Source organism: Geospiza fortis, unplaced genomic scaffold (genome assembly GCF_000277835.1).
Source record: "Geospiza fortis unplaced genomic scaffold, GeoFor_1.0 scaffold195, whole genome shotgun sequence".
Taxonomy (NCBI): Eukaryota; Metazoa; Chordata; class Aves; order Passeriformes; family Thraupidae; genus Geospiza; species Geospiza fortis.
The window spans coordinates 5986988-6010511 of NW_005054324.1; the positions used below are offsets into that span (position 1 = coordinate 5986988).

Genomic DNA, 23524 nt, shown 5'->3' on the forward strand with positions numbered 1-23524 from the left:
CGTGAGGGGAGGGAGATGCTGGATGGCTCCGGGAGAAAGGTAGAGGTGCTCCCGCAGCAATCTGGGGTTAGATCAGGACAGTCTTCTCTCTTTTATTTCAGTCTGCCGAGAAAAAATTGGCATCTGGAATGAAGCTTCCTGCACCATCACTTCACTGATGATAAAAGTTAAAGTGGGTTTTTTGTAGCTCATGTCCTAAATGTGTAGGAGGTCAGTTCTCTTTTCTTTTGGGCTCGGTTCAAGTTAAAGCATACTCACCAATTGCTTATGCACCTTATGAGTTTTTCCCTTCTGATATTTTTCAGGTCTTCCTTCCCATGAAATCAGAGACCCAGACTGTACCTACCGTAACCTGACAGTTCCATTTGAAATGGAGAGCATTACACAGCTGTTCAATGACTTGTGTGAAGCACACCTGACAGCTTTGCCATGGAAGGTTCACTTAGGCAGGCAGAAGATCAGCAAGAGAAGGGCTAAGCAAAATTTGAAAAGGGTTGCTTATAATGCCCTGTTCATGAACCTTTTTCAAGATGAGGCTCGTAAGCTGCAATCAAACGTTTCCAGACTCCCAGTGAAGAACAAAATTTTGATGCTATCTTTTAACTTGAGAGTCGCTGGCCTAGGTGCTCAAGCGGATAGACTGGAGAATCTTGTGGAGGAACTGGAAACAGCTGAATGTTTACCATTTACTGAAGTTAATTCTGTCTTAGATCTCTTAGTACAGCTTGCTGGAACAGGTCCTCCTCAGCTGGTACCACAAAAAAAGGACTATTTTCTGAACAACAAATATGTTGGGAGGAATGTCAAATACCAGGGTTATGATTATTATGATGTAAGTGTGTTTGAAGCTGACATACAGTCTCTGATAACAAACGAAGAATGTCAGTTCAACGACACGATTCAGCAGACACTGCAGATCATGGAGGCTGCCCCTGGCACTGGGCTCCCTGCCATAGGGCTGTTCTCCCAGAGCTGTCCTGCTGGGGACAAGTTTGAGAAGGAAACACGTGTCTCGCTCTTCGGTGCTCTTGTCCACAGCCGCACCTATGATATGGACATCAAGCTGGATTTACCACCAGTGCCTGACAATGCAGATTTGTCTGGACTTGCAATTAAAGTATGGTATCATTTGTTTTGGACTAATGAGTGTATGCATGCTTTCATGTGTCACTTTAAAATATAGTTAAAAACGTAGGTAATAGTTCAGTTGGTGATAAAAGCATACAGCACTGGAATTTAAGATGGAACAGGGATCCTTTCCTTTGCAGAGAGCCAGATAAGCTTTATGGAGATGTATGGTAACAAAAATCTTGGTCTTGCCCTGTAGCTGTGTCAAAACTCATCATGTGGCCATAGGCTTTATGAATTTAAGCCATCAGCTGTAGCCATACCTTCCCCACCCTAGCAACCTTTTGCTTGCATTTTTGCCTGCTTCGTCTGATGAGCTCCTCTGCATTGTTGCTTGCTTGTCAGTGCTCAGACTGACTGCCTAAGCATCCCTGTCTGAATGTATGTGCTTTGCTGTTCAGATTGCATTACCTAACTTGCTGTATTGTTGTCTTGGCTTGTTAAATCTTAAAGCATTTTTTCTGGTTTTTTTTCCCCATTGAATGGCCTAATTCCTATTGTCCTATTACCTTTTCAGTGTGTACAGTTTCTACCATATCTTTTTTCCCCTTTTGCTGTCCATTCTGTTTAGTTTTGCTGGCTTATTCTTGTAGAAGTACTAGATACAGAGTTTTTCTTCTTTCTTTCCATTTTTACTGTGTGTAGGTAGATTTATTTATAGCCTACCCTTAGATCCTCATCTTGTTCCCTTTGCTTAACATATGGATAGATCTTGCAATTCCTTTAATTCAGAGTCTGAATTGAAACTTGAAGGCAAACACATTAAATAGAAAAACCCTGTGCCATTCAGTGCTCACATGTGGATGTAAATTGTAACCTAGAGGAGGCAGAAGCTTTTTGAGTTAGTGCTGAACTCTTTCCATCAGACTGAAAAATTTGCAATTTCTTGAGAAATATGCTGCTTTTTACATGGGTGGGATTGTATTTTACTAAAAATGAGGATAATTCTGCACATATGGGTCCTGTTGAGTGGGAGTTGAGGATGTGACATATACACTGTTTGGACACTTACAGATTTTCTGCATATGAATTAGGGAACAAACTATGTTAGTCATAGTTAAAAAAATGCTTACAAATTTGAAGATTTGTGGCCTGGATCACTTGCCTGGAATAAATGGTAGAGCAGTGTGATTGTATTAATGCTACATGTTGTTGAATGTCCATACCAGAGAGCCTCCATTTGTAGAACTATATGCTTGCCAAACAAGAAAGTTTAAAATTTAACACCAACAAGTGTAGGATATTATTTAGAAAGTGATTTTTTTTAATGTATGGGCATTAATACCTATAGAGACTTATCAAATTAAAAGAATACCTACAATAAAAACTTAAAATTTATATAAAGGAAGGGTAGGTGAGAGAGGTTGGGTCACATAGAGTCATTTGGTCACAAATGATAGCAAAACATCTTTTTCATTAACAAATGTGTCTTCAGTAAAATGTTTTCATGTCTGACATTTGAACTCTTTCTGACAGGTTCCCCAAAGTATAGACCAGTCAGAAGATGAGGGATTCCAGTCAGCATCCAATCTGACTCCTGATTCTCAGTCAGAGCCCAGCATGACTCCAGACATTGACTTGTGGGATGCAGTGCTTACATATGGACCCAGCAAACGAAGATGTTGGGAAAGAATTGGCTAGTATGTGTCTGATCTTACTGGTAAATTTACTGTGCACCATATGCAAATGTGTGAAGGTGCATTGCATCTTAGCTCCACATGACCTCAGTGTAAATAGTGAAATGAGCATGTCTAATTCACAGATTTCAATACACTGCATTAATAGGGATAAAGGAATAAAAGTTGTGTGATTTCAACAGACTGGTTCTTAGAGTGCAGCAGTTTCAGAGGAAGAGATAAAATCACCTTTGTCAAAAAATGAAGGGATTAGGAAAACCCTGTTTGTGTGAAATGCAGCATTTTTCTAACTATTTTGACTTTTTACATGCTATGTAATTTGTCTCAGTATAAAGTGATTCCATATTTTCAGTTTCAAAAGAGAAAGTGGTAATTGTAGAGCAGTAAAAGACTTAAACAAATATCTCCCTGTATTGTAGAGTATTGTATTCCTTTCCCCATCCTGTAGACAAATGAGAAAATTAGAACAGATTTCTTGATGATCTAGTTAGGCTTGTAGTTCTTTTGGCTTTTTAGTAGAAGATGCATCTCCTGAGAGAAAGCTCTCTGCAGTCCTGTTAAGGGTTCCTGGCTCCCATAAAATGGAAGGTAAAAGAAAAAGCAGGTATGGCAGGTATCCTGATATTTTAAATGGACAGTGGTGTGCCTGATTCTTGGAGAAGCTTTGCTCTGTATGTTTTCTTTAATTTTAAATAACCATCTAGTGGTGTGCTGATGCGCTGTTAAACAATGTTTTTACATCTCTGAACCTTAGAAGCTCAGAAACTCAGAAGTTCACTGTTCTGATTTTTCAAAGCCACTGTAGCCCACTTGAGATTTTTTTCCTAGAACCAGACAGTTTTTCTTGCTGCTGCTTAGACTGTAGTGGTCTAAGAGTCATATATAGACCATATGCCTGACCGATTTTGTGTAATACCTACTACTAGAATTCAGAGTTTTTGGAAGAATTGGAAATAGAAATGGTTTTGGAGGGGATAATAATCTTCACTGCAAACAGGCAAAATGTGTTAATAGAAGTTCATTCTAGCAGTTGGAGTGTGTTTCTCTTTAACTTACTTGCGTATTAGCATTAAATGAACCATAGAAATATGGCATATATTGGCCTTGTTTTCCTAATGTGAAAACTGCATCAGGGAGGGCCATAAAAGCAGCTGGTAGTTCTGTGCCAAGGATTCTGTCTCTTTGAATTGATGTTCAAATTATCTATGTATTTGTTCTCTGCACTGAGTTTGAGCTATGGTTTCATTGACTGAATGCACATTCCCTTACAAATGTATATTACAAGTAACTTTTCTGTGAGGAATTGTGTCTGTGCAAAACTCTGAAATGCTTTTTTCTTCCTGTATGAGATGTATTTCTTTCTTTTCACACAATCACCTTGTAATGTTGTGTTTACTCTGACACAGCCCACCTGGTAAAAAAGAGGAACCATATCTTACTGAAGCTGGGAGAGAAGCTTTTGACAAATTTTACAAACTTCGAGAAGGGGAATTGCAACTATTTACTAATACTGTACTTCAGCTCCCTCAGCTTGTGCTGGTGAAAGAACCTGAACTGGTTAAGGATGTCTTGAATGTCCTCATTGGTGTGGTATCCACTACATTTTCACTCAATCAGGTAGGGAAGATTTTTATCTGCCTTTCCTAGTCAGATCTTTTCGGTTTTTTCCTTCATAGAGGTTTCCTCTTCAATACATTTATTTCTGCTGAGATCTTGCAGTTGTGACTAGTGTTAAGAAGTTGAATGTTGCCTAATGTCAACAGGGCAGTATTTATATATTGCAGTAATTATGTTCCTGGAATAGGCTAAGAGTATTTGTAGTTCTCTAAAGGGAAAATAGGTTTATGACTACTTGAAAATAGATGTGCAAATAATTTTCTATAATTGGATTTTCTTTAAGGAATTAAGTAAAGAGTCTTATTCTGTATATTGGAAGGCGTCATTCCTACTCCTACAATTTTGCTCCAATTCAGTGTTTGTCTCACTGTCCTAGCTATATAGTCTCAGTCACCTGGGTATCTAAACTGAGAATTCATCTGCTATTATTTTTTGTGTGTAAGTATTTGCTATTTTAAATCAGAATACAGCTCTAGAAATCATTGAATCTGCCTGCCTTTTTTTTCCTCCCTATATCCTCTTAGGCTGCTCAGTCATTTGTGATAAAGGAGGGGGTGTATGTGTCTGGAACATCACCAGAGACAATGCATAACCTGCTCTCGGAAGTTGCAGAGTATGGAACCTATTACACACGGCTAAGTCGTTTTTCTCTTCAGCCAGTTTTGGATTCCTCATACAGCAAAGGACTTGTGTTTCAGGTAAAACAATTACATTAACTCAACTGGATTTAATGAGCCAATTATCTGAGGTAGAGAAGGTGACTGATTTCATGTAAAGCTGGAATTTCTGCATTCTGCAAAACTGCAGGGTATTTTTAGTGTAGTGCTCCATCCCAGGTCAGCAAGGAACAGTGCTGATGTATTTAAATCACAGCTCTCTGTGCTGAGGGCTTGCTTGCACTGAAACACGCAGTAAAATGTCTTTGTTACCTTTTGTTTAGTGATACTGTTCTGTTGTGGACTAAAAAATTAAATTTTTAAAATGCTTTAAAAACATTACTTATTTATACACAAAGATGTATAAAATTAAAATACAAGAACTTTCTTAATACACTGTATATATATAAAATATATTTTTCAAAAATAAAAACTGAGGTAGAAAAAGATGGTATTCAATATCTTTAATTATTTTTCCTTTGTTCAAAATTAAGTGCAAATTTTCCATGTCAGTCCTCTGTATATTATGTTGAGCTGTATGTGCACTCTGTAATATCTGGTGATTTAATCTCTTCCTAATGCATAGAATTACGTTAGGGTTAGTTATGAAAACCTATTCATTCTGAATATTTGATTTACAGCAATGTTCAATTTCTGTTAAGAGGGTCTCTCTGTTAGATAAAGTCCTAGATAAGTGTTTTGCAGTATCCGGTTTAGGCACGAAAGTAAGGAAGCAGGTTTCCTTGGGTTGGTATTATAGAGAATGAGGAGCTCCTCAAAGGACAAGTCAAAGAATCTGAACCAAGATCTTTGTTTCACTGTGCATGGCTCCAGGCTCTATGCACTGCATGTGTGAAGAGTATAGAGGAGTCATCTGGCTCATTGCAATGTCTGAAGTTGCATGGACCCTCACTTGCCCCTTACTTTGGTGTTTAAGTCTCCCTTACCTGCATATGCCATTTATTTTACTAAAAGGTTTGTTTTTCATGCTGATGCAATCGATGAGAGACATTGATGGACTGTTAACAACTTTCACAGTAAGACTTTAAATATTTTCTGTTCATACCAGGCATTCACAAGTGGACTGAGAAAGTATCTTCAATATTACCGAGCCTGTGTTTTGTCAACACCTCCTACTTTAAGTCTTCTAACAATCAGCTTTCTATTCAGGAAATTAGGTCGTCAGCTGAGGTAAGAGAATGGTATTTAAATGTTTAAGCTTTTCCTTGCAGAAAAAATGCCAGCTGTTCATATACACTGAAAAAGAGCATATTACATGGGCATTCTTATTTAGTCTATCAGTATTTTCCCCTGTTTTACAGATTTTTTTTTTTATATCCAGACTATTTGAGGGAAAACATACAAGGTCTTTATACTCAGTTTCTTGGTTATGCCTGTTATCATCCAGCAGATATAGTGTGATTATTGTACAGTATTCAAATTCAGCCAAGTTCATCACTGATCTTGTAGACTCCCGACTGAAGTTTTTATATATGTTTTAATACTGTTTTTTAGGTATTTAGCTGAACTGTGTGGCATAGGAACAACAGCACTGGGGATCAGTGGTGGAGCTGGTGCTTCATTTCCTACGGTGATTTTTTGTTTGATATTTTTATGTCTGTTTTGGGTTTCAATGTTAATATTCTTCAAATATGTTGGATTTTGCATTAAATACTTAGTGCTGGTCTCTCTGCTAGCAAAGCCATGATCATGGACCTCCAGTTAAAGCCCTATAGTCCTTTCTCCAGATACTTAAACATTTGGAAGTTTATCCAGGTTTTCAATTCCTGAAATAAACAGAGGGCTCAAAATAAGCCTTCTAGTCATGTGAATCCAACTCTAAACATACCTGTCTCACTCTAGAGATAAAGTGAGCTTGAGGTAAGTTGCTCAGGTAAAGTGATCTTAACTGCAAATAGATGGAGGACATGAGATGAAACTGCCTTCTGAGTCTAGTGAAATATGTCAAGCCATGTATTTTTGTTGTTAAAGATGTTGTGAAGTGTGTTGCCTAATGTTAAAATATTTTTCATTTTTAGGGTGTTAAATTGCTTTCATATCTGTACAAAGAGGCTCTCAACAATTGTAGCAATGAGCATTATCCAGTTCTTCTCTCTTTGTTGAAGACAAGCTGTGAACCATACACAAGGTATGTCCATACTGTTCTCTGCATAATTGAGTTTAAGAATTATGAATTGGTAATCTGGTGAGTAACTGTGTGTGTTTAACAATGGCTTTTGATATTTTAAGAAAAAAATACATGTCTGCAAATGCAGTATATATTAAAATTAGTTAATTTTGCTGTTCTGACTCTCTTAGCTCAGTAACAATGTAAAGAGTTATGTGTGGCTAGATTAGTAAATAAATATGTGTAAATAAGACTTAATTCTTGCTGCTGGTCATGGAAATTCATACTGGAATATAAGATTTGGATAAACTTTTTTTTTCTCATACCTCAGTTAAAATCCTGAAACTGGAAACTGACAAGTTTCTTTTATTGTACAAACTGGGGAAGTTCATGCTTTTTTCCACTGTCTTTTTGTTGTGGACTTTTTAGTAAGCGAAAATGAATAAAATATCTGTTGTTCATTAAGTACATGTAACTAACTGATAATAGGAGTAATTAAAAGTAGAGTTCCTAGGATTGCAACAGTTTTGTTAAGTAGTGCTCATCAATTTAAAAATTATTAGTTTACAGACATCTGAAGAGATGGTCAATTTTTTAATAGCTGTTTACAGGAAGTATAGCTGTAGTCCATCATCAGTTTGCAATGTTGCATAATAGATGTAAAATACTTAGAAGAGATAACAAAAGTCTGTCAAAATGCTCTAAATTTAAGATTCCTCCCATGGCCACCCTTCTTGTATTTTCTTCCTTCTGCATGAAATGATCTTCAGAGAAATTTAATTTCAGATTTACCAGAAGCCTCACTGAAATATCTTCCCAGCTCTTACCCTATTTATAGAAGGAAGTCAGATTTCTGAAATACCAAGGGCATCACATGGAACCTAAAAAAATCTGGATTGATTCCTAACTTTGCTGCAGATATCTATTGAAGCATCAAATATACATGATCAGGACTAGCCTGGAAGGAAGCCTCTATTATCTGCAAAAAGTGTTACCTACTCATTTATTAACCTGAAGGAAATTAAATAATACAAGTTGTTGCTCAAATAAATCATAGAAGCATCAGATTTAGTAATTTAAAAGTGCTTAACTTTTTATATACAACCTTGAAGTTGAGCAGTGGATGCTGTGTTAAGTGCTTCCTCTTTGTTGCATAGTGTTAAGTAAAAATTAAAAAAAAAATCTTCCAGGACCTCTGAGCCTTTTTATCTATAGCCTCAGATTGTATAAAAGTAGTAGGTTTTTTATTTCTTCAAAAATTTGGCTCACACAGAGCCAAATATGAAAAAGCATGAATAAATATGCCAAAATTGTAGTTCTCATCATTGCATGTATATTAAAAATGCCTCTGGGTCTGGGCAAAAAGTGCTTGGTATTGCATCTTTGTTTTATACCCTTTAAGTTTCTCCCTGCTGAAGTTACCTCTGTTTAAAACAAATCCTTTCTGCTTTTCTCTTGCTCTGCCCTTGATGTGCTGCAAAGTTTTCTCTAAATTTTTATATATATTTAGTAAATTGATATGCAGGAATAAAATAATTGTTTTAATTGAGGCACTGTTCTCTTATCTAAACTAATTATCACTAAAATATTCTTTTAAAATAGTTTAAGAAAAGTGTAAAGCCACAATCTCTATCTTTAAATGTCAGTGTCACAGCACTTAACTGATGGCATTTTTAACCTGCCTATATCTTGTGTCTTTTGGGATTTTGCAGACCATACTAATTCCTTGGTTATAATAAAGAAGAGAATCCGAGAGGACTGATTTTCAATATTGTACACTTTTTTTTTCAGATTTATCTATGATTGGGTATATAGTGGTGTGTTCAGAGATGTTTATGGAGAATTTATGATTCAGGTGAATGAGGATTATCTTTGTTTCAGAGGTACAGTATATATATGGAGCATTTCTAATTAGTATAATTTGTGCTGTTAATTAAATAACTAAAATACGTACTTCTGTCTTTTTGTTACACAGATAAACATTACTGGACTCATGGTTATGTTTTGATTTCAAAAGAAGTAGAAGACTGTGTCCCTGTATTTCTTAAGCATATTGCTAATGATGTATACATATGTGGGAAAACTATAAACTTGCTGAAATTGTGCTGTCCTAGGGTAAGTTTTGGGTTGCTTCCTTCTTATTACTTTACTCTCTAGAGCAAGAGTCTAGGTTTTTAGCAAGTTCACTCCTTTTTCAAAACTCGGTATTATGTAAGTAGGATGATGGAGGGCAATTACTTGCTCTCAGATACTTGTGAGCTGATTATCCACTCTACTTGCTATCACCTCACTGGAGAAATACACATTTTAACACTATCAGATTTATTGTATACAATGTACATGAGGTATTTTTTCTTTGTATTGAAAGCAGAAATGTCTTGGGCATTCAAACAAGTGCCTTCCACTTCTTGCACTACTCCTTTTTGGTTTAAAGCTGCCTCACTTTTACCAGGTCATGGCTCAGTTCTGCACAGCTCTTTCAGCTATATCACATTTTCAAGAAGTGCTTAAATAGTTCTGTTTATTGGTATTTTGCTGAACAATTCATGTCCTTTTTAAGAAAAACATGTTCAGCTACTTGGTGTCTTCCCTCTTCTCTCTATATGTCCAAAAATAAAACAACCAAAGAGGTCTCTAAAGTCTGTACACATTCCCAGGTAGCCAGTGTTCTCCTTAACATCAGAGCTGCTCAGTCTCAACAGAGCAGAGCAGCTCGTTATCAGCTATGTAGTGTCAGGTGTAAGCCTAATACCTCAAGTGAAAGAGATCCTGAATTTGTGTCAGTGTTTTGAAACAGCACTAAATTCAAAAAAGGTATAATGTGAATTCATAATATAATTTTACACTCTTTGAAATGTTTGTAAAAGGAAAACTCTCATTTTTCAGCATTATATATGTTGGTCAGATATACCTGTTCCCCGGATTTCAGTTATTTTTTCCCTTGAAGAACTGAAAGAAATAGAGAGAGATTGTGCAGTGTATGTGGGTCGAATGGAAAGAATTGCTCGATACAGTTCCATAAGCAAGGAGGAAAAGGTAAATGAATAAAGGAGCAAATACCTCATTATGATTTTTTTTAAATAGTCAATTTTCATTTTTTTTATAACCTCTAAAGAATTTGTATTTATAGTCAGAATTTTTTCATCAGTAAATTGCAATTTTAATTGCGGCAAATAAAAATTATTAAATATTGAAATTATGTAATATAGCTTTTAAAAGTATAGGGGGTGTGTTGACATTTTTTAGCCTTTTCATATATTAAAGGTCTTTACATTAGGAGATTTGCCCTCTTATTGAAAAGACTGTTAGATTCTGATTTAACAAATGAGATAGCTAATTAGTAACCAGATAAGACTGTTTGTGATTTCCACGGCTAATTGTTTTTTCAGAACATTTTAACTACAAAGGTATTTCTGGCCCTCAGATTCCATCAATTTAGTTTATGTATCAGATGGATTTGGTTTGTTTTAAAGTCTGGAGTATTAACTTTCAAGACTAGTTTGTAGATTTTGCATTTACTTACGTGTTTTATTCATATTTTTGTTGTATTTATTGATTAACAACCATTATAGAATGTGCATCTGTCTTTGGAACTGTGTATCAGTGTATTTCAAGTTTAAAATAATATAAAAGATTGAACATGGATTTTTTTATTTTTTTTTTTAGGATTTGCGCATGGAAATAGCCAAACAAGAATTAATTGTTCATGCTCGGGAAACTGCTAGCAAAGCACTTAAAGCCATTAGTGGTAAGTTATAGTGGCATTTTATGTGTTCTCTAGTGGGTTTGTTAATGTAAACTAACAGTATCTTTATTTTAATACAGACAAGCAAATATCAGAACGAATGGCTTTGGATGCAAAGAAACGGGAACAGTTTCAGAAGCTGAAAGAACAGTTTGCAAAGGACCAAGAGGTATCTCTCTGCCATTCTAGAGGCAGACTATTTCTTAGGCAACTAAATGGATGGATATGTTGTACTGAAGTTGAATTAGTAGCTCATGGTGTACAAATAAGAACTTCTTGTAGATGTGTGTGTTACACCTGGTGTTGGGAACAGCTTTTAAAATTGTTAAATATTTATGCAGCGTCGTCTTGCAATAAAGCAGGAGGAGATTGATGATGATTTCAGCTATGCCCGAGAACTCAGAGAGAGAGAAAAAAGACTGAAAGCTTTAGAAGAAGAGCTGGAAAAAAAGGCAAGGTAAGTGTATCTGAGTTGTCTTCAAAACTATCATAAAGACCTCAGGAAAAAAATAATTGTATGTTAAAATTCACAGTGCTAGTAGTCTGCAGACATCGTTCTACAAGGGTAATATTTGCAGTTAGAAGATGGATGTAAGGATTTTTGGTAATCTATGAGCAATTTTGTTACAAATTGTTAGTGGCCAAAAAATCTGGGACCCGCTTATTTGTGCCAACCCTATCCAGTCTGGGTTTTGCTATAATCAAAATTTCAGGAAAAAAAATCATTTGACTGCATCTTAAATTTTAAAAGCAGAGCCCACAGCAAAAATGGTCATATGTATGTCAAAGCAGAAGTAAAAAGCAGTTGGAGTTAGGTCACTCATTTGGCTTAAGTAATTTTAGATGAAACAGAAGAAAGTGAAATATCAGCCACAGAAATACATGTTGGCTAAAAATGCAGTCCTGTTTTCCACCTGTTTATTCTCTGTGACTGAAACTTCTGGCTTCTACATTTTAAGAACCAGTTCTCAGTTCTGAAGTGCTAAAAAGTCTTATTCTTTAGATGGGAAGATGAAAATCAATGTGCAAAAATCTGTAACTTAGCTTTCTTTTTACCTTCATTTAGGCAGGAATTAATTGATCATTATAGCAAACTTTCTGATGATGCAGCCCGTAGGGAACAAAGAAAACTATGGAAAATCCAGCGCCACAAGTTGGAAACAGCCCGTCTTAAGTTTCTTTTAGAAGATCAAAAACGCATTGAGGTACCTCCTAAAAAGATTTAAGAAGTGTAATTTAGAAAATTTGATACTTGGTACTTAAAGACTTTTTTCTTTTTTTTTTTAATTTGTAGGAAATGCTTGAAAAACTTCCAGATGGAAGCTACAGGAGAAAATTAGATATTATTCCTTATAAACAGTGCCAGTTGGCTTTGGATAAAACCCCTGTTGAGAAAGAGCCACCTTCACAAGTGAGTTTATTTTCTTACGTAAACTTCAAGTTGCTGTTCCAGGTTTCCCTAAAGGGACCTAATTTCATGGTTCATTTCAGTTTAGTAAACACAAGGTTCATTGTAACAGCAAGGTGAGTAGTTATCATTTATGTACTCATCAGAAAAATTGGAAAATTTTTAATCCTGTAATAAAGTAATACCTTAATTAGTGGGTTGATATGTGACCAGCCATACAGTGTAATAATTATTTATTTTTTAGGAGTCTTTTGTGAAACCTCTGCCTTCTAATGAGACAGTTGGCAGAAAAGAATCTGAGCCTGAACAGGGATGTGCTGCTTCTGCTGACAAAGCACTGCCTGTGCCAGAGCCAGCAAATAATGATGCTGATGAGCATTTTCAGCCTAAAGCAACAGGATCTGAAAGCAATCTCCAAAATTCAGAGAAAGCGTGCAGTTCCCTATACAGTGCTGAGTCCTTGCCTGAATCCAATGTGAATATAGAAGATTTCTTATCAAAGTCACAAGATGAACAGTCTGTTGCTGTCAGGATGCAAGGATCTTTGCTAGATGAAGCATTCCAAAATATTAACTCAGATCTTTCTGAGACTTTGCAAGTGAGTGAAAGTCAGGCTGTCGTGAGAGGAGCACCAGAAGAAGACAGTGCACCATTGCATCAGCAAAGCGAGTATGATTTCAGTACAGTTCTCAGACCATCTGCAGCTTGGCAGGGACACGTTAGAGCTGGGGAAAATGGATTTGATGTGGATGACAGAAGGCCTCGCTGGAACATTCATGGACATGCATCTGATGCCAGCATTAGAGTGGGAGAATATGTACCTCAAGTGGACACTTACCAGCTACATTCAAGTCCTTATGGGCATTCTTCAGGTTCCCATATAAAAAGCAGCAGCTATACTTCTGAAGTTGAGTCTAGGCGACCTCGGTGGAATATTCATGGGCATGTTTCTGAAGCTCATATTAAAATTGGGGAATATGCTTCAGAGATAGAGACCTCAAGACCCAGGTGGAACATCCATGGTCATGCTTCAGAAGCCAATATTAAGATTGGAGAGTATGTGTCAAATGTAGCTCCTACAAGGCCTCGATGGAGCAGCCATGGTCATGCATCTGATGCCAATATCAAGATTGGTGAAAACGTGTCAGAGGTGGCCTCAGCCAGGCCTCGTTGGAACATCCACGGGCACGCCTCGCAGTCACACATCAAAATTGGAGAGCTGGTGTCGGATACAGAGCCTTTGAAATCCCGCTGGAGCCCCTTTGGACACGCATCCCAGTCTAGCATCCAAATAGGGAAGTGGACCCCATCTACAGAAAGTGATCCCATACCTCATCGTAAAGCCATTTTGGGTTCTTCATCCGACTCCACAGTTCAGACACTTCTGCACAGAGGGCAGAAAGGAAGCAAAACCATCACAAGTTAAGGAAGAGACTTTGCCACAGTCACAGATTTCTGACAGTGTTGCAGACTTTCCTGATGCTAATATTAAAGATGATAAAAAGGAAAATACAGTAGAAAAGAAACAAGAAGGTAAAATAAAATTAGGTTAATTCAGTCAGCATTTGTTTAAGGGCTTGTGGAAGGAACTCTGAATGTTTATTTTCTAAATGGGTCCTTTCTTCCTTGCTTATTCCACTCAATTCCTTGCATTACTTTTCATATAGTGCTAGAATTCAGAGGAAAGAATTTGAGCTTAGACTTGTCTCCTATGTGCAAGAAGCAGAGCATTAAAAAATGAAACTTTTAGCCTGAAATTTTGTAAAACAGGACCTTTAGGGTCCTTAAGTAGAGAACATGGATAAAACTACCTGGGTGGGGCTATGGGGAGGTACTATTATTGGTGTGGTTGTTTCTGTGATAGTTTATAAAGGAATTTTGAACAACTTTAGGAGCATATCTGAGGTATGAACCAAGTATTATAAGCAGGTCTAAGTAAATGCTGACTTTAATTGTATTTACAATAATTGCAGATGTTGTCAACGAGGATCCTTCTCCAGATTCCTCACAGAGCTTACAGGTAAGAAACAAAAATGGTTGTTGAGAGAACTTATTTTTCTTTTCAAAAATTGGACTGATAGTTAAGGTAGTAAATTTCTCTCCTGCTCTAGTAGTCACTGTGAAATCATATTGTTTTTACATATCTGAAACACACAGGCTCTTCTCTTTTCATTTGGAACAGCTAGACAGTTAACCTGTAGGAACACATTAAGCCTGAACACACAAAGCCAGCATCTCTCATAAAATCTGTCCATTCATGAATTTTAGAGAGAAGAACCTGAAAAGGCCATTTCACAAGATACCAGGCCTCAAGAAACTTTATCTTCTGAAGCTAATGCTGCCACAACTAAGGAGAGAGAAGGCCAAGAGGAAGATGCATGGAAGAAAGAACAAGCTTATTTGAAAGCCTTATCGGATCAGTATTGTATTGAAAAGTATCAAGATAGTTATGATTTGATGTGTGAGTAGAACTGTTGGAACAGTAGATCAATAGAAGATGTGGTGAATTTGAGCTAGAAAGCTGAATGCTGTGACTTACAGTAAATTACCAATGTTAGGAACTGCAGCAGCCAAACAATTTGCTCCAAGGCAGAAAGATGAGAAATACATTTTGACATGTTATGATTTTCTAACCTGAAGGTGTTTGTATACAGAGTTTAACAGGAACATATTATTAAGCTTCTTAAATATAATATCTTACATTGTTTGTATATTTTTAAATGTAGCAGAACCACCAGTTTCTCATCTCTTGCATCACGTGATACCAAGATCGTACACGTTTCCTGTGGATCCTACAGTGCAGTCTGCAACAGATGAAACTGCTGTACAGCTGAGTGAGCTCCTGTCTCTGCCAGTGCTGATGAAACGTTCCATTACTGCTCCACTTGTATCTCAGTGAGTATTTTTTAGGAATTTTGCAATTAATTTTGCAATTAATGTTGTATTCTATTTTGAGGCAGGGGTTTCATATAGATGTCTTAAATTTGCTCTTCGGTCCTAGAAGTAATTCAGTAAATGGTCCATTAGTAATTAAAAAGTTCAGATCTGCATGATAAATAATAACATAAAATTAGACATTTATGTGCAAATTTAAAATTTAAATGTCTGTTTGGAATATAAGTGCTCAGAGGGATATTATGTTCTTGTATATTATGCAGCAGTGATTTTGACACCATTAGTTTCCTTATTCTATTAAAATGAAGGTGTATTCTTTATAATATGTATGCTAGTTTATGTTTGAAAGATGAAAGCTAAGGGAGTAAAATAATCTTTTGATTCGTGAAATCTCATATTGATCAGGGTATATTTCATGCTTCTGTGGGAACTCCAGCTTCAAGGCTGTTTTGAGGTATAATAGAAGCTGTTCTTGTTACTATTGGGATATATAAGAAAACCGCATATATGTTGGATGGTTTAAGTAGTATATCTAATAATATTTGAAATAAAAATTGTTGTTACTTTGTGCAAGATTAGCTTTTGTCATGAAAACAATTACTCACAGACACTTTTTTTAGAATCTGATTTCCTCTAAGTTTCCATCTGCTAGCTCTGAGTGTGCTATACTCAAAGTTTGGTGCAATGTAGAAAAATGCTATTGTCTAACCTTATTTTAAACGTCTGGTTGGCTACCAGAATGATCTGTGTACAGATTCACAGATTTAGCAAATTGAGCCTGAGTTTTTGTGCTGCCAGAATTACCCTATCCCTGGTAGGCAAGTTAAATTATTTAAAGGTAAGTTGAATACCTACATTGTACTGTAGACTGTGTATAGATCTAGATACTAGACTGTAATATAGATCTTAATATCTGGTGTCAGAGTTTTTTCAGTTAGTATATTCTTACTGTGGATTAAATGGTCTTTTAATTTGTGTAGGTGACAGAGATCAGAATGCTATTGACAAAATGTTGATCCAGGTCCAGCAGCATATTCTAAAGATCACTCTATGTAGCCAGTCTTAAAATACTTCCCCAGTATTTTTCAGAACGCAGTTCCCTGAAGTGGTAGGTTTTAATTCTGGTATATAATGGATGAATATTTTTTGTCTCATGTTTTTTGCCTAAATGAATAACACCTTAGATAGCAGAGTTAAGTACTGGAGCATTAATCGGATGTGGCCACAGCTGATTGTTAACAGTAAGGAAGGAGTTGCATGTAAGTGTAATACCTTTTCTGTGTTTTTATTCTTAGTGTTTCTCTTGTGAACAAAGCAATAGTTGATTACTACTTTGTGGAGCTGAATGTAGAGAAGCATTTTGAAGCATTGAGACACTTTCTGTTAATGGAAGACGGGGAGTTTGCTCAGTCACTCAGTGACCTGTTGTTTGAGAAGGTATTTGCTTTGTTGTCTTAACCCCAGTGTTTGGGTTGTCTGCTTTACCTTCATGTCTCTGAATTGATTTGGATGGGAATGAGAGAAGGGTGTGAATTGGAATCCTGGCTTGTGGAGTTTCCCTCTTTTGTACTGTGTCGAAAAGTCTGTAGCAAGGAACTCTGTTAATGTTGTAAGGATGGAGAAAAAAGGTCTTGGACAGATAAGCACTCCTGGAAGAGTACTTCACTCTCTCCTGTGAAAACTGCTGCACTATTGCTGTCCCCTCCTGTCTGCTGGCAGCAAGGCTCGAAGTAGCTGTTGCCATTTGCTAAAATCCAGTGGGAAGCTACCCACTGTGTTGCAAGCTACCTACCCTTACCTTAAATATGCTCAGATAGAGAGCAGAGGGGAGGCCATGTGAAGAGAGTGCTGGCCCTCTGATGAGGCAGTATTTTCATGACTTGCTGCTGTGTTCATGGGGAAGACAGCAAGGTAGGACAGATAGCCTGGGTTGATACAGATTGTTGCCCATGGAGATAGGGAGCTGTAGGAGAGTTAATGCATTTCTCTGAGTCCTGAAAATGCTTTAGACCCAACTAGGGAGAGCACTTGGGGATTTAGACTTGATGAGTAGCTTTATTTGTAAATCTCTGAGAGTGCTGAGGTGATGAGATCGGCAGATTCAAGTCAGATAAATTCCTTGGGTCCCTGGCTTTCTAAAGACTCTATTCCCTGCAGGAGGAACTGAACCACAGCAGACATATGAAAATAAATCAGTGTAGGTATGAGATTACCCTTCAGGCTGTGAAACAGAACAGAAAATAATCCAGAAGTTGCTTCTTATGCTGTTCATGAGTCCCTATGGCAGAAGTAAAAACTTCCAATCAAGGCAGGGTAGTCGCCACTTTATCATTGTGCTTTAATTCACCTGTGTTCAAGAGCTGAGACTTTTTATTAATATGGTGTAATTAGTGGTTTGGTTTTTTTTATCCCTAGCTTGGATCAGGACAAACACCTGGTGAATTGCTGAATCCACTGGTTCTTAATTCTATCCTAAATAAAGCACTACAGTACAGTCTTCATGGTGACACCCAGCTTGCTTCCAATCTTTCTTTTGCCCTCAAGTATCTCCCAGAAATGTTCACACCCAATGCACCAGATGCTCTGAGCTGCTTAGAGCTCAGGTACAAGGTAAGAGGGCATGGAGCAAGGTACAATACTGCAGATATGCCATGCTTCTTATGTACAAGTGAATATGTTAATAAGAATGCAGTATCTAAGAATGGAGTAAAATAATGGAAACTACAGGATTTACTTAGCCTGAGCATTGCATTGCATTATTAAAATACATAACAATTGTTGAAATACTTGTATTTTAAATAATGTTATAATTTCTAACAAAAAATGTAGTATGATCAGCACTGTTGTTTCTTGTAGGTTGACTGGCCTCTGAACATTGTCATTACTGAGAGCTGCATGAATAAATACAACAAGATTTTTTCCTTTTTGCTTCAGCTGAAGCACATGGTATGGACTCTCAAGGATGTCTGGTTTCACTTAAAGCGCACTGGTAAGTGTGACTAGTGAAAGAGAGCATCCTGTTCAAAATGCAAAGGAAGATTTTTAAAGAAAATCGTGGCTTTTGAAGTTTGACATGACTGTATATAAGCAATTGTCTAGCAGAAGGTGCTGAAGGCATTTTAAACAGGATTAGACTCTACTAATAAAAATCTAAATTACTTTAAAAATTATGATTTTAGATGGTCTCTGTGGCTGATAATATATTTCTGCTTTTATTTTCAGCTTTAGTGAGTCGTGCATCGAATTCTGTCCAGTTTCGACAGCTCCAGCTGTATAAACATGAGATGCAGCATTTTGTGAAAGTAATTCAAGGTTACATTGCTAATCAGATCCTTCATGTTACATGGTGTGAATTTGGAAACAAGCTATCTTCTGTGGGCAACCTAGAAGAAATTCACAGAACGCATGCTGAATACCTCAACAAAGCTATCTTCAGGCAAGCTGCCATACTTACTTTTACTTCAAATGCATGTTGAGTGGCCAGTCCTAGCCTAATGTATTTGTGCAAAACTGACTTTTACATGACACATTAACTATTCTTTACATATTAAAGTGTTCTTATGTAAGAAACAAACTTCATGGCATCTTACAAGGTCTGTACTTTGATACCTTTTCTCAGCTATCTATCCTTTTCATTTCCCTGGACTCCTTGATGTAGCTCCTGCTCCTGGTCACCATGCCTCTGCAAGCTTCCAGCTTCTCAGGACAGCTCTAATCTAAGGGCACACATGCCACAGTTCTTTTTCTTTCACTCCATCCTTTGTAAATTATTACTGTTTGGTTCATCAGAAGTAGTGTGCACAGTAAGCCTTACTGAAGGATATGAGATGCATCTCCTGTACAATGTATGTGCTTTTAATACATGTGCAGTAACCAGGGCTGGGCTTGGAAAGGAGTAAAAGATTTGCCTAGATTTATAAGCAGTGTAAGAGACACCTGTCTTTTAGGAATCACAAGTTTTTAGCCCCTTAGTTACTGTATGTGAGGCGTGGTGTCGTGTGACTAAAAGGAAAGGACCTAGAGTTTATTTGGTTTCTTCTTGAAGAGTGTACACTGAAATGATTAAGTGGTGAGGTGGAGGGAGATGATACAGAACAGAAATTATAAGCAAGAAAATAAATTTCTCCTTTCGTGCATCTCTTTTTGAGTTTTAATCAGAAAATGCTTGCCTAGAGCTGCTCTTTGGATAGCAGGTTGTAGGATGAGAGGAGATTAAAGTTTAGGGAAACTCAGAGCATGTTGTTGTTAAATGTCATCTCTTTTGCAAAGGCAGATGTCATTCTAGAAATCAGATTCTCTAGGGCAGATACAAGCTTCTTGGAAGTGTAAGTAAACTGTGTTAGATTTAGGTACCTTGTTTAAAATTTGTTGGCTGCAGTCTTGGAGATTTTTTTAAAGCCATTATCTTTAACCTAAAGGGTTGTCACTCCTTTGTATTTGTAGTCTTACAACCAATAAATTACATCAACTAATTTCTGCAGTTGTTTTTGTTCTGTCAGGGGTCTTTTGACAGAGAAGGCAGCCCCTGTGATGAACATCATACACAGCATCTTCAGCCTCATCTTGAAGTTCCGCAGCCAGCTCATCTCTCAGTCGTGGAGCTTCGACGCAGGGAAGCAAATGGCTGTTCATCCCAACTTTGGTCTGATGCAGCAGTCCTACAATACCTTCAAGTATTACTCCCATTTCTTATTCAAAGGTAAGAAATCGCATAAATTCTAGATGGAACAAAAGGTCAACTGGCTACTGGAATATTTTGGTAATATAATGTAAAAGTAGAAAGATTTGTATAATTAGGGAGTGTTGGAAATATAGTTCCCAAATGAAAACTGCGTTGTTGTGGTTTGCCAAGATCTGCATGTACATCAATTAAGATGTACACACAAGAAGTCTAACAGATATTTCAAAACTGACTGTAAGTTTTTGCTGATTTACAAAATAAGTATTTGGTATTTAGCTGTACTTTTGTGCATACATTTTTTCTTTTCTCTGGAAGTGAGTTCTGAAACTTTTTATTGGCAGCAGTGAGAGATAGATATCACTCAGAAGTAATTTTAAATATATATGCAATAGTTGGGTTTTCTCACTGGTATGAGATTTGGAAGTTCTGATTCCTGTGTTGGACTAAAGCTCAGAGAGCCTTCCAGCACATGCTCCAGACAAGTTTTTCAACTATTTGCCAAATGTTCTTTCCTTTACCATGATAAAATTTCATCTCACTGTCAGCTTAGGCTATAATGTGCTGAAATGGTTACCTTCCATTTGTCTTTCAGATCTTGCTTGTGTTTTAGTACATTACTTATCCTTCATCTGTTATAAAGGTGGTTTATGGGATCTGGGTTCCTTTTTTTTAGAAAATCTTGAATTCCTGAAGGAGGTGCATCTGCTTTTCTTAGATCTATTCTACTAAAATATTTTCTAGTTCAGACTATATTCTTCAGGAAATGAGCTGCCCTTTTTATTCTTTAAGGGTGTCCAAAAATGGTATCAAAGGACCAAAACCAGATATTTCAGGATGAGTTAGAATGGCTGCTTCCAAATTCTACAGGAAGTCAGAACACGTGTGGGAGCCACCTAAGCCCATACTACGAGATCTATGGTTGCTTCATGGACAGAGATTAATAGACCATTCTGTAAGGAAATCTGATGAGTGACCCAGTCTTTTACACCCTCTTTGTTAAGCACTACAAAACAAATACGTGCTTGTTCATCTCCACTTGTATCTTCAGTCACCATGTATTGTAAAATGCTCTCTCTCCACAATGGGTTGATCCAGAATCCATTGAAAGCCAATACAAAGTTGTCTGGACTTCAATGGCTTTGGCTTGGGCCCTAACTTCTAAAAATACACCTCCCCTTCTTCCTTGCATGCTGCTGCTGCTTGCTAATTCCCTTGGTATTGGTGCATGGGATGTCTGTGAGCTTAGGGAGCTTCTACTGGCTTTTTGCCTTTGTACTTGAGGATGTTTAGAGCAGTTGGTGTGTTCGTTCATAGAGCGTGAGGGCTTTGTCCTAGGAATTTCTCTTTGCTTTTCTCTCTCACAATGGACATCGCTCAAGAAAACTTCAGCAGAGCTGCTTCTTTCACAGAGGTCTCCTGAGGACGTAAACATGCTTCCTGGTCAGTTGAAATTGTGATAGGAACGCACCGTCTTTATTGTGAAAGATTCTGTGATCTCTTGTTTCTGTGAAAGCAACATAATAAGGAAATGCTTTGTTAGAATAATGCACTTTCACTTAGAACTGACACAGTCTTTCTTTTGCATTTAAATATTTTATAATTCCAGAAAGAAACACTGGACTTTTCTTATGTTAAAATATACATTTATTCTCAGATTACTGCATTATGCTTTTTTTTTTTAATTAAAAGGCACAGATGCTGTCAAGGATGAATTTACAATATTAATCTTAGTTGAAGCTTACTTTATTTCTTTTATTTTTTCCAGTGGTAACAAAGCTTGTAAATAGAGGATACCAACCACATTTGGAGGACTTTCTGCTGCGAATTAACTTTAATAACTACTACAAGGATAACTGAGCTCTATAGAGTAAGGATCACTGATTACCCAGTAAAACAGAAACTATATGTATATGCTTATGATTTATAGAAGCTTATGCAAATGCCATGCAGGAGGCATTTTTCTTCAGTGAAATAATCTGCTATCTAAAAGCTTGAAGAGTATAACCACCATACACAGAGCATGATGATGCTTAAAATCCACTAAACCTGCCAGTTGTTTGATCTGTTAAAAATTTATATTGTCATTATTGCAGAGATAGCAGAGCTGAGTGCCTGGTCTTTACACAGGACAGAGTGCAAAACTGTATATCTGTGAATGTGTAAATGTTGTATTTTCAGTGGTGTGAATTTCCTTCAGTGTAAATACATGTATGTGAAATAAATTAACAGATACTTTTTAAAACTGCTGAGAGATGGGTATGAGGTACAAATGTTCCCACAGATATTAGTACCTGTTATTTGATGTAGTTTATTTTCAAACTGATATTAATTCTTAATCTAAATATAACTAATTTCTTTAAGACTTGTAGTCACAGTGGAAGAGAACATGATGTGCCAAGGTGGTCTGTTAGGAGATACAGTATTTGACTATTCAAGCACTTGGTGATTGTTGGAACACTTGTGCCAACCTTAGTTTCTTTATCTTTAATTTAAACTATGCATCTCTTATTTTGTGGTGATTATTTAAAACACCTACATCAGAAATTCAGCATCACTAAGGCAAAATAAAGCTGTAATTCCCAATATATTCCAACTACTGCTTTCAACTAAAGGATCATATTTGCATAATTTTTCTTTTCCCCCTTTGTTTTTTTCCCCTTATATTGTGAGGAGAGACAATTGAACTTTCAGCATTATAATATGAGAATGTTGTAGAGAGGCAGTCAGCACTGAAATACTTTGGTTTTGAGATCCTGAAGTCATGGTTGGTTAAAAGGTGGAAATATTCACGAGGAGTTCATTGTCTGATTAGGAGACAGTTAAAGCTACAGGCCTGACTAGCATGTTACCAGGATTATGGACTATTGAATAAGATTATTTCAAGATGTATAAATAGCTTTGTGATTTTTTTTCTGAATGAGAAGTATTAGAGACCGAATATACCAGCTGTGAAGCTGACCTGAATGTTTCTGCTCTGATTCCAAAGTCAGTGTCAAAACATGGTAATGCACAGTTGTAACATGTCTTCTATGCTGTTTCTTTATCTGTGCTGTGTTTTGTTAACTCTCTGCCTTTTGTTCTGCAGAAAAGGGGATGGCAAGAGCAAGTGGCTTGCAGACTGAGCTGTTGTGTTGCCCAGGGAGGCACAGACCTGTTTGTTTACCTGACTTGTTCTTTAGGAATTTATAGGACTGGGTGTGTATGTGCAGGCTTGGCTTCTGGTGCAGACTGATGTCCTGTCCTGAAGCCACTGGACTTCCCACCCAGTATCTTTGGGAGCAGTATCTGATGTGTGGGACCTTATTGCTTGGCCCTATGCTGTTACTGTAGAAAGACCCATTGAACACTGTCTGAGTTCCGTGGTTTGCCTGAGGCAGACCTTTAACATAAACACAAGCAGTAACGCACAACAAAGATGATCATGGAAGCGCTGGTTGGACATATTTAAGCAATCTTGGAATTCCTCCTTGCAGCAATGATGTTCTAAGTGAGACAGCCCTGGGCAAAGCAAAGCAAAGAAAGATGTTGTTCCTTTAAGGGAAAGCAGTTTAGACTAGCGTGAAAGGAAGGATGGAGAAGGTCTGGTCGCTGTCCGGAGCCGGACGCGCGGCCGCGCTGCCCCCGCTCCG

The 23524-nt window shown here is 37.1% G+C and overlaps 1 protein-coding gene across 1 annotated transcript in view; it reads left to right on the forward strand.

Annotated features, from left to right (window-relative positions):
* Positions 1–22925, forward strand: part of TUBGCP6 (tubulin gamma complex associated protein 6) — a 23469-nt gene extending 544 nt beyond the window's left edge. Inside the window, 27 exon segments of the mRNA XM_031056941.1 lie at positions 102–210; positions 306–1117; positions 2605–2768; positions 4172–4382; positions 4907–5080; positions 6108–6229; positions 6554–6629; positions 7078–7187; positions 8958–9049; positions 9142–9281; positions 10053–10202; positions 10833–10914; positions 10992–11080; positions 11253–11368; positions 11978–12116; positions 12206–12322; positions 12564–13709; positions 13711–13852; positions 14293–14339; positions 14588–14780; positions 15046–15214; positions 16510–16651; positions 17630–17824; positions 18071–18203; positions 18437–18650; positions 19714–19913; positions 21661–22925. Of these exon segments, the coding sequence (XP_030912801.1) occupies positions 371–1117; positions 2605–2768; positions 4172–4382; positions 4907–5080; positions 6108–6229; positions 6554–6629; positions 7078–7187; positions 8958–9049; positions 9142–9281; positions 10053–10202; positions 10833–10914; positions 10992–11080; positions 11253–11368; positions 11978–12116; positions 12206–12322; positions 12564–13709; positions 13711–13852; positions 14293–14339; positions 14588–14780; positions 15046–15214; positions 16510–16651; positions 17630–17824; positions 18071–18203; positions 18437–18650; positions 19714–19913; positions 21661–21752 (5202 nt within the window). The 5' untranslated portion in view covers positions 102–210; positions 306–370 and the 3' untranslated portion in view covers positions 21753–22925.
* Positions 22926–23524: the final 599 nt, after the last annotated feature.